The sequence below is a fragment of the Diaphorina citri genome, unplaced genomic scaffold, assembly GCF_000475195.1.
Source record: "Diaphorina citri unplaced genomic scaffold, Diaci psyllid genome assembly version 1.1 scaffold3405, whole genome shotgun sequence".
Classification (NCBI taxonomy): Eukaryota; Metazoa; Arthropoda; class Insecta; order Hemiptera; family Psyllidae; genus Diaphorina; species Diaphorina citri.
Window position 1 is genome coordinate 1 of NW_007380813.1, and position 11,502 is coordinate 11,502.

At 40.2% G+C, this 11,502-nt stretch overlaps 1 protein-coding gene and 2 long non-coding RNA genes across 3 annotated transcripts; 1 reads left to right on the plus strand and 2 right to left on the minus strand.

The window, feature by feature from the left end:
* Nucleotides 1-749: 749 nt before the first annotated feature.
* LOC113471960 lies at nt 750-2,422 on the minus strand. The gene is made up of 2 exons (XR_003394457.1): nt 2,280-2,422; nt 750-837 (listed from the first exon to the last, which is right to left on the minus strand). It is a non-coding gene; the product is annotated as an uncharacterized LOC113471960 (long non-coding RNA).
* An 865-nt stretch (nt 2,423-3,287) lies between these two features.
* LOC113471958 lies at nt 3,288-3,936 on the plus strand. Its single transcript, XR_003394456.1, has 2 exons — nt 3,288-3,429; nt 3,873-3,936. It is a non-coding gene; the product is annotated as an uncharacterized LOC113471958 (long non-coding RNA).
* A 1-nt stretch (nt 3,937) lies between these two features.
* LOC103520275 (facilitated trehalose transporter Tret1-like) lies at nt 3,938-11,236 on the minus strand (the record flags this gene model as incomplete). Its single annotated transcript, XM_026831466.1, has 5 exons — nt 11,144-11,236; nt 10,716-10,872; nt 9,615-9,805; nt 4,826-5,036; nt 3,938-4,197 (listed from the first exon to the last, which is right to left on the minus strand). Coding segments are annotated over exons 1-5 (879 nt in total), but the record flags the coding sequence as incomplete, so codon positions are not given.
* Between the last annotated feature and the right edge of the window lie 266 nt (nt 11,237-11,502).

Consider the following 11,502-nt stretch of genomic DNA (forward strand, 5'->3'; position numbering starts at 1 on the left):
TCTCTCTCTCTCTCTCTCTCTCTCTCTCTCTCTCTCTCTCTCTCTCTCTCTCTCTGTCTCTCTCTCTCTCTCTCTCTCATCAGCTGATATGTTTTAGCAGACATGAATATTTTTTGCGACAGTTGAAAAAACAACGTGGGAGCTCAAACCAGAATCTCTTTCAGAGAACCATTGAAAGCATGGCACGTGGCAGCAAGTGTGGTAGCGCTATAACGTCTAAAGAGAAATTTCCTTGGTCTAATCAAAGAAAAAGACCGATGTTTAAATACACGATTAAACCCATAAAATACACGAGACCTTGTTTAGACTGCTGGGCTAGAGGAACTTTTTAGTCTCGAATTTCCTTGGTTTAATCGAAGAAAAGACCGATGTTTAAATACACGATTAAACCCATAAAATACACGAGACCTTGTTTAGACTGCTGGGCTAGAGGAACTTTTTAGTCTCATTCGAGCAGGCTGTTCACATTTACATAACTACTACCTGGTCTATTCTATTCTATTCTATTTCATACCTATGTAGATTAAGTACCTACCTAGTACCTACCAATATAGATATATAAGTAAATATTGTAACCAATGAAGAGGAAGAATAACCATCTCCTCAGAGGTTGAAATCAGCCTAGGAGATGTTTTTATTTGTTATTAATTATTCAAAAATAAAGAAATCATATTAAATCAAATTAAATCAAATCAAATTTTACTCTTTCTATTCTATTCTATTCTATTCTATTCTTTACTTACCTCTTAGGGTCAAAGTACTCCTCGTTGGATACGGCATCAAAGAAATCGTCCTCGTCGGAACTCGAATAGGAGATCTCCGGAACTATGGCCGAGTCTGTGAACCGCGGGATGAAATCAAGATTAATGAATTTATTTAATTTCGACATCCTTTGTACATACTATTTTACTTAGGTTATTTAATTTAATTTTTAATTTAATTGATGGATCTACATTTACAATAAAATACAGGAGATCAGTTTACATAATTGATAAAAAAAGGAAAAATACAATAAAAAGCTAAATGTCTACAAGCTACAATAAAAAGCAATACAGTACTTGATGAAACTACCACTACCAACACTACTATTTAGACCAATGGATACTTGAGTTTCCCTTGGAAATGTCTATAAAAGAGACGAAACTCCGAGTCGGGATAGAACCAACTCGTAAGTATCCATTGATATACATAAATGACCTAAAAATCAACAATCGATAAGGTCTTCACTACAGTCGTTCAATATCGACTGAACCGATTCTAAAGGTGTGTCCAAACCTAGTCGACCGGACGTCGATCGACGAGGTGAATCTATGTTGTCAAGGCAGTGTGGACGATTCAGTCGACATTGATCGATGCGCGGTGGACTTTGTGTGTACACATAGTCTTGGGATTTTGGTTTTTTTTTTTTTTTTTTTTTTTTTTTACGTATTTCGATTTTGCTTTCGTTCGACAAAGATTAATTTGGATTACCTACAAGGCGAGGTTAACACCGGAGGCGTTCTCTACCACCTAACCTTAAGGGAAGTGCATACTGGACTCCAGTGACTGGAGAAACGCGTTTCGTGAAAAGTGTTTCCCATGTCAATATTGTCATTGCACAATGCGTTTCATGAAATTCGTTTTCAACGGTGTACACTGCTCTGTGTTACCAACCTCAGTGGTGCAGTGGTTAGCGTAATGGACTTTGGATCTGGAGGTTGGTGTTCGAGTCCAAGTAAAGTCATAAAACTTAGCGTAGTGCATTAAGCAGGGAACATTTGTGACAAGCATTTCTGCTTAACACAATTAAAATTCCTTTCCTTTCACTGCTCTGTGTTAACCTTATGTACGGGTTTCGTGAAACGCGTTTCACTAGTGTGCACGACGCCTTACAGCTATATGTATATTATAATACGGTCAAATTCTCAAATAAAGGATGATAAAATTACATGTCTCGCTTGGAATTGAACCCAGGCCCTCCTGTTTGACCACTACGCCACCAAGGTAAGTCCAGTAGGAAAAATACCTCTGGATGTATTGATCTCACTGGATGTCATTTACCTGGTATATTGGTGAATCCCGTGAGATCGGACACTTCTGATTCCATTTCAATCCCGCTGGTAAAATATTTGATCCCACTGAATGTTATATTACCTGGTATATTGGTGAATCCCGTGAGATCGGAAACTTCCGATTACATTTCAATCCCGCTGGTAAAATATTTGAGCCCGCTGGACTAGTAGGAAATCCCACTGGAATTTGACCAGTAAGAAATCCCACTGAATACCTATATTATGTACCTGGTATATTGGTGAATCCCGTTAGATCGGATACTTCGGATCCCATTTCAATCCCGCTGGTAAAATCTTGATTGTCAATCCCGGCTGAGTGACGACGGGTAGGCTGGTAGGTGCCATTCACCGGGTATGCTGTGTTCTGGAACAAGAAATAGAGAGAACATCAGTATCTGGGCAGTGTCTCCAGACTTAGTGATTTTTCACTAAATTTAGTGAATTCTTGGAAAATCTAGTGATTTTCAAGTCAAATCTAGTGATTTATTTTCCTCGAATCTAGTGATTTTTAAAAATTTGGAGTGGAGACCCTGTATTTCGAGAGAGAAAAATCTGGTGTGAACATCACACGACTTTCCTTATCCTATTGAATGATGCTTATTTGAGTGTTCTTATACAATATCTCTAACCGTTTTGTCGCTAAAGCTGAAAACCGCCAAAAAACGGTCGAAACCTGTCCCAAAACGGTCAAAATACCACCAAGCGCAGCAAACATCTCAACCAAATGTTTTGTGTTGCATCTTTGTCACATTTGTGAACTACATACCAAATTTCAAGTCTCTAGCTTATATTGTTCCCGAGATATTGTTAAATTACACCGAAAACCGCCAAAAAGCGGTAAAATGCCGCCAACCGTTGCACCGGTCTTCCCGAGATATTGTTAAATTACACCGAAAACCGCCAAAAAGCGGTAAAATGCCGCCAACCGTTGCACCGATCTTAACTAGCTCATACCGTCCCCGATATATTGTTAAATTACACCGAAAACCGCCAAAAAGCGGTAAAATGCCGCCAACCGTTGCACCGATCTTAACCAAAAAAGTTTCGTGTCTCATCCCTGTCACATTTGACAGCTACATACCAAATTTCAAGTCTCTAGCTCTTACCGTTCTCGAGATATTTTGTTTGCAGACAGACACACACACACAGACAGACACATGGACCAATGGCTGAAACTTTGGATTTAGGCTCTAGGGACCTCAAAACGTGTTTTGGCACTAAAACCTGACCATCACTGACATCCAATCAGAGAAAGGCGTTGGAGCTGGTAGCCAACCAGAGACTAGCAAAGGAGCTGGTAGCAAATCAGAGAAGACTTCTGGAGCGGGTAGCGAATCAGGGAAGGTTCCTGGTTATGAGGATGATTATGAAGATTCCGGTAATTGATATGAATAGGCAGCAAAAAATAATAATGTAATGTCTGTGTCTTGATGATACAGGTAGACGATGTGAAATATAAGTAGATGCGATTTCTCGAATTAGCCATAAGAAATAGTGAAATACATTAAAATTTGAGAAATCACACCAAGACAAAAAGACATCATACAATGAATTCCAAGGTTGTATTCCACTGTACACCAACACATGTTTTTACCTAATACGTAGTATCTATTTATCTATGACAATAATTAAGATTTAAAATTTGCAAAAATAGTGAATTCTATGATTTGTCTAAATATGACTAAACTGGGTTCATTTTTGGTCTAAAATCGGGTTGAAATCCCAGCAAAATGTCAATGAGCCTGAAAATATTGGGATATCATTATTAGATATTTGTGCTTTATTTAGACTGTAAAATTAGGGCTATTGTTATCTTTTCAGATTTGGTGACCTCTTCGCCCACCCCAGACTGGACAACCGTCAAATCCAAACCCCATCACCGCCCTATACCACGAAAGCGAGAAAGCCACATGAAAGATGAGCACACACGCCAGCGGTATCCAGTCAGGGGAAAGGTCACTTGGGTCCCCCGAGCTGAAATCGGCCCCAGGAGAAGACAGGTCGAACGGGGGCCGGGGGCGGTGCTCACGATAGTAGCAGTAGGAGCCAAACCCGGCCAGAGATATGGACATGAATACGCTGGATGCGATGAGTAGGGGCAGGCGTCCGGCCGTGTCCACTAGAATACCTGGAGGAGAGAGGGGAACTAGTTAGTGGAGGTGAAAGCAGAAAGAAATCAGTGGAACATAGTGGAGGTGAAAGCAGAAAAAAATCAGTGGAACATAGTGGAGGTGAAAGCAGAAAGAAATCAGTGGAACAATGAGTCGTTAAAAAGAAAAGGGTGTCACCGCCGCTTTTTATTTTGAAGCAATGAAACAACTGCTGCATTAAACTCGTGTGGTCAAGAAAATAGTTATTGAGTTATCTACCGATCCTCTATGCTGAAATGAAATTGTGAGAACTGATTAAAGTATCATTGGACACTCGAGACGTACGTTTCATCGTCTTTTCGATGATAGGATTTGACTGATTCGATAAAATGAACCGTGTAGACCCGCACTTACTAAGAGAAGTACCTACATTTTGGGTTACCTTGGTGCTTGGCCCAGTGGTCAAGATGCTCACCTTTTAAACAGGAGGGCGCGAGTTCGATACCAGTTGAGGCATAGAATTCTATCCTCATTTATTCAAGAATTTTACCAACAATCGAGCTCTAAGGGTTTTAAGTCGTTGAGAACTCTCCCGGCGCGGCGTTAACCTCGCCTAGTGGTTACCTTCCACTAGGCGTTTACACTTATTTGGCTTTTCATTATCGGCCTTATAGGTTCACTTACCAGCCAGCATAAGATAGCTCGGGGTCTCAGGCAGGGCTAGCACGGCGGCAAAGAATGCCGCAGGTGCCAACGCCACTACAAACGCCAGCTGTCGCCAGTTGAGTACCGCGCCTACGGCAAAGCTCAGCAGAACTCCGGTCTGATTTACAATCTTAAGTACGGCACTCAGACGACCCCGTATCTCTGGCTCTGATATTTCCACGATGTATACCTGACGATAGAAAACGGAAAAATTAAAAATCTATACATATAAATGAAATTGTAGATATTTTTCCACGATGTATACCTGTGAAACGGAAAATCACAAATTTATACAATACCTACCTAGGACCTAGGTAAATGAAATTGTAGATTTGTCTGTACATCGCTTAGAATCGTGAAATTTTTAGTTATTCTTACTCCTTATGCATCAAGGATGCCGAAAATAACATTGAAAAAGTTTCTGTCTGTGTACATATGTGTATCTGGGTGTACACTGTACGTGTACATACGTCTGTTACGCTGAAATAGACCTTTTTTTCTGTTTTTGTCCTCTTTTCACGAGAAAACGGTTCTATCGATTTGGATGATTTTTTTTTTTTTTTTTTTTTTTTTTTTTTTTTTTTTTTTTTTTTTTTAAAAAAAAAAAAAAAAAAAAAAATTTTTTTTCCAAAAAATAATTTAATAGGAAACCCAGTTTCATCAGTATTCAGAAATAATAGGAAACCCAGTTTCATCAGTATTCAGAAATAATAGGAAACCCAGTTTCATCAGTATTCAGAAATAATAGGAAACCCAGTTTCATCAGTATTCAGAAATAATAGGAAACCCAGTTTCATCAGTATTCAGAAATAATAGGAAACCCAGTTTCATCAGTATTCAGAAATAATAGGAAACCCAGTTTCATCAGTATTCAGAAATAATAGGAAACCCAGTTTCATCAGTATTCAGAAATAATAGGAAACCCAGTTTCATCAGTATTCAGAAATAATAGGAAACCCAGTTTCATCAGTATTCAGAAATAATAGGAAACCCAGTTTCATCAGTATTCAGAAATAATAGGAAACCCAGTTTCATCAGTATTCAGAAATAATAGGAAACCCAGTTTCATCAGTATTCAGAAATAATAGGAAACCCAGTTTCATCAGTATTCAGAAATAATAGGAAACCCAGTTTCATCAGTATTCAGACAGAGGAAATTAATTCGGATGAGAAGTAAAATATAAAAATAGTTTCCAAATCAATGAAAACAAAGCAAAGCAGCTTTTCTGCTCCAGTAATCAGAATTGATAGGAATGACCGTGGGAGGGAAGAAGGAGGAGGAGGAGGAGGAGGAGGCGGAGAAGGAGGAGGAGTAGAAAGAGAAACGGAAGGAAAAGAAGGAGGGAGAGAAAATGAAGAAAATGGAGGAGGACGAGGAAGAGGAGGAGGAAAGAACAAGAAGAAAAAAAGAGCAGGGGAAGGAGAAGAATGAAGCAAAGACGAAGGAGAAGAAGGATGATGAAAAAAGAGGAGGAAATAATTGGGAGAAGAATGAAAAGAAAGAGAATGAAAAAGAGAGGAACAAAATGGGACAGAAGGAGAAAAAGAATAGGAGAAGGGGGAAGAAGAAAAAGGATAAGTCTGTGGGAGAAGGTAGAATAGTGGAGGTAATAAGTGGAAGGAAGGAAAGAAAAAAGGAGATTGGAACAGAAATAAAATAGACTAAGGAGAAGGATGAGAAAGAAGGAAATGAGGAGAATCAAGGAAGAGGAGGAGAAGAAGAAGGTCTGTGGGAGAAAGTAAAACGATGAAGGAAGGTACGAAGAACATTGGGGAAGAAATAAAAAAAGATAAGAGGAGGAGGAGGAGTAGAATAATAAGTTGGAGCAGGAGAAGAAAGAGACAAAAGGTAGAGACATGAAAAGAGGAGGAGGAGGAAAAGGAGAAGGGACGAGAAGAAGAAGAAGAAGAAATTTTCCACGATGTACATATATGTACCTGTGAAACGGAAAATCACAAATCTATACAATACCTAGGTAAATGAAATTGTAGATTTGTCTGTACATCGCTTAGAATCGTGAAATTTTTAGTTATTCTCACTCCTTATGCATCAAGGATCCCGAAAATAACATTGGAAAAATTTTTGTCTGTGTATGTGTATCTGGGTGTACGTCTGTTACGCTGAAATAGACCTGTTTTTGTCCTCTTTTCACGAGAAAACGGTTCTATCGATTTGTATGGGAGAGCACTGAGGGTGACATAGGCTACATTAATTTGTCACATTACATCTTGATTCAAATTGGTGGCGCTTGAAAGTCGTTCAAATATTTGCAATTTAAATACGATTTTTTTTTTTACTTTTCCTTTTCAATGGTAGGCATCTAACCCAAAGCAGCGAGCGCCGGTTCAGAAGCAGAGCAAGCCTTAGTAGAGTCGATCGAATTGTGCTTTTCACAGGTGTGCGTGTTAGAGTATACCCGTATGCCAGGTCTGCGTTATAGCATACCCGTATACTTTCCAAAAGATAATTTAAAGTTCACCTCATCCTCCCTTTCCCCCCCTCCTTTTCCTCCCCTTCTTCTACTTCTGCTCCCCCTCACCCCTCTTTCTCCTCTTCCCATTGTAGATTTATTCTATAAAACTTCACAGACAATGGGAAAAATTGAAAAAACTAGGATAGGGGAAGTTGTACCTGGTACTCCCACCCCTACCCATCTAAATTTTTGCCATTAAAAAAAAAAAAGGGAAAAAAATGGAACCCCTTTTTTCCTGAAATTTAACAACAGCAAACAATGGAGAAGCAAGCATACGGATTTTTTTTTTTTTTTTTAGCATTTTTTTTTTATTTTTTTAGCATTTTTTTATTTATTTTTTTTAGGTACCGTTTATTTTTTATTTTATTTTATTATTATTTCCATCGTGTGTATTTAAAAATCCGGGTAAAGCAACTTTGAATAGGGGGGGGGGGAGGAGGAAGAAAATCAGTCCTTTTCTCTTACTCTTTCCCTCTCTCTCTCCTTTTCTCTTACTCTCTTTCTGTCCCTCCTTCCTCTCTCTCCCACTCAGTCCTTTTCTCTTACTCTTTCCCTCTCTCTCTCCTTTTCTCTTACTCTCTCTCTCTCCTTTTCATCTTCCTCTCTTTCTGTCCCTCCTTCCTCTCTCTCCCACTCAGTCCTTTTCTCTTACTCTTTCCCTCTCTCTCTCCTTTTCTCTTACTCTCTCTCTCTCCTTTTCATCTTCCTCTCTTTCTGTCCCTCCTTCCTCTCTCTCCCACTCAGTCCTTTTCTCTTACTCTTTCCCTCTCTCTCTCCTTTTCTCTTACTCTCTCTCTCTCCTTTTCATCTTCCTCTCTTTCTGTCCCTCCTTCCTCTCTCTCCCACTCAGTCCTTTTCTCTTACTCTTTCCCTCTCTCTCTCCTTTTCTCTTACTCTCTTTCTGTCCCTCCTTCCTCTCTCTCCCACTCAGTCCTTTTCTCTTACTCTTTCCCTCTCTCTCTCCTTTTCTCTTACTCTCTCTCTCTCCTTTTCATCTTCCTCTCTTTCTGTCCCTCCTTCCTCTCTCTCCCACTCAGTCCTTTTCTCTTACTCTTTCCCTCTCTCTCTCCTTTTCTCTTACTCTCTCTCTCTCCTTTTCATCTTCCTCTCTTTCTGTCCCTCCTTCCTCTCTCTCCCACTCAGTCCTTTTCTCTTACTCTTTCCCTCTCTCTCTCCTTTTCATCTTCCTCTCTTTCTGTCCCTCCTTCCTCTCTCTCCCACTCAGTCCTTTTCTCTTACTCTTTCCCTCTCTCTCTCCTTTTCTCTTACTCTCTTTCTGTCCCTCCTTCCTCTCTCTCCCACTCAGTCCTTTTCTCTTACTCTTTCCCTCTCTCTCTCCTTTTCTCTTTCTCTCTCTCTCTCCCTCTCTCTCTCTCTCTCTCTCATATGAGTAGTATGCGACTCTCAACCCCTCTCATGGTATATTATTCAAGAGCAATTTTGGGTATTTGTATCCCCTCCCTTCTCCCTTCCCCTGAGGTTTGAAATTACATTGAAGGATGATGGAGAGAGAGAGAGAGAGAGAGAGGGGGGGGGAGAGAAAAGTTATTATTGATTAAAATTAATACTTAATAGGTACTTTGCTTTTGCTAATTGCTTCGGCTTATAATTCTATTTATTTGAGCTCTTGGTATGGGGGGGGGGGGGCGGGCTAATTGCTTCGGCTTATAATTCTATTTATTTGAGCTCTTGGTATGGGGGGGGGGGTCGTGCATTGGGACTAGGTACCTACGGAACTAGGTACCTACGGAACTAGGTACCTACGGAACTAGGTACCTACCTACTGACTTTTGACCTTCTTACGTTTGGATCTCAGATTGGGTGGTCTGTTTGGCTGAGATTTTATAACCATTAGTTACGTGAACTGTAGACCTAACCCAGTCTCTTTTGTTCAAGCTGAGATGTATCGAAATAGATCAAAGTCGGACCAGGCAATCGCGAGTTATAGCGGAACAAATAAACAAACACATAAACATCCAAGCCAAACGCAAAACGGTCGAGCTAAAACGTAGACCTCAATCATTTTAATCTGGGAGTTGAACTAGAGCCTGGTTTTGACTTGGTTTTTGACTCCTATCCTGTCTTCCTTCTCTCTTCGCTGTCGGGACGATAAGACCTCAGCAGTAACACAGTTCCCTCTATCAAACCTCTTGGAAAAAAAAAACTTGTTTTGGCACCAAAAACTGACCATCGAAAATTTGATCTGATTATAGGTATTACTTTCCTTCCTATAGGATAAGGAAAGTAAAAATCAGTGCAGTTGCGTACTAAGGGGAGTGGGGAGGGGGACATACCTGAGCCACAGTCAGTATGATAGCACAGCAGAAGCCCCCCACAAAGCTAGTGACATACATGGTGCTGGTGTCAGTGGCGAATACAGTGCACATCCAGGAGAGAGACAGTGGGGGCGCGGACGCCAAGAGAACCGTGCGTCGGCCGAACTTCATCGCGAGGCCCCCGAATAGAGCGCCGAAAAAAGCACCACCTGGCGGAGAAAAAAGAGAATTAAGGGTTCATTTCAGTGGCTTACTCGGAAAGCCCACTCAGAGGCTTAGGTGTAAGAGCAAACAGCCCTAAAGGGTTAAGCTTAAGAAGGATGGGTTAAGCTTAAGAAGGATGGGTTAAGCTTAAGAAGGATGGGTTGAGCTTAAGAAGGATGGGTTAAGCTTAAGAAGGATGGGTTAAGCTTAAGAAGGATGGGTTAAGCTTAAGAAGGATGGGTTAAGCTTAAGAAGGATGGGTTAAGCTTCTGCGAATCTAGGTGGCTTACAAACAGGACTTATAGGTTAGGGGTGAAATGATAATGTACGTAAGTCTAGTATTGAGCTAGAAAAAGGAACAAAGTAAAATGGTACTTTCAGAATCCGATTATGAATTTATTTGAAATCCTACTTTAGTCCTTCATGTTGTTGTTGTTGTTGTTGTTGTTGTTGTTGTAGCGGCTTTAGCTTTCGCCGAATGGCTATAGCAGAATAAAGAAAAGATGTCTTTTTGTATCTGCTATACACTGGGGTGATAGTCTCTAGCTCTAGCCATGTTAAATTGGCTGGCTCGTCCTGAACCGCGGTCAACCATCGTGAGGACTTGTGCTTGGTCTTTAAAAGCAGAGAAAGTCCTTCATCGTTTCTACATAATTGTCCCTTTGGTTCCAGCGCAGAGTAAAAAATTATAATAATAAATCAAAAAGCTTCAACCCCTTGGGATCTAAATTTATGAGCATAACAAGGTTGTTAGACCGACCTACCGAGGCCGGAGGCAGGGTAGCTTACCTAAAGACAGACTGGCAATCCATGAGGCCTCCTGTTCAGAGACGATAATGTTGGGAGTAATATGATAGCCTTGTAGCGAGGCCATGTAGCCCTTACCTTACCGAGGCCGGAGGCAGGGTAGCTTACCTAAAGACAGACTGGCAATCCATGAGGCCTCCTGTTCAGAGACGATAATGTTGGGAGCAATATGATAGCCTTGTAGCGAGGCCAAGGCCGGACTACTGTAGCCCTTACCGAGGCCGGCCGAGAACGGCCCCAGGGAGATGGCCAGTGCGGCCAGAATCTGAAAATGAAAATTAAATAATTATTATAAGTAAAATTTTACTGGTTTAAAAAAGTTCTCTTAAAAAAGAGTTTAAGTTTTTAAAATTCGCAGCTATACATACCTATTTAATTTTATGTTTAGAAGGCAAATAAAAATAAAACAATATGTATAAGAAAATAAAAAAAAGATTAAAAATAAAATAATAAATAAAATGTTGGCTATCTTGAAAGGTAGCAATACATAACAATAATATAAATATATAGATAACAATATTGAAATTCTGATTTACCTGTGTCAGGTATCGCGGCTTGTGATGGAGATACACTCTGGTGGAGTGTTTTGGAACCATGGGGTGACCGGCCTGTGGTAGATCCGCATTGATCTGAAACCAAACCAGAGCATTGCAAGGGTTAAATTTAGTTATTCAATTAACATTAAAACCAAGGAGCACGCGGTAGCGCTCCGCTTCGCCAAGTCATAGGTTATATTAGAAGGGTTTGTAACTTTATCTCTTTACTTCGCTTCTTTTTTCTCATTACCTCTCTCTCTTTCTCTTCATTCCTCTCTTTTCCTTTCTCTCTTTCTCTTTCTTTCATTATTCTTTCTGAACTTCTAGCCCTTCTCTCAATTTCTCTCCCTCCATTTTAC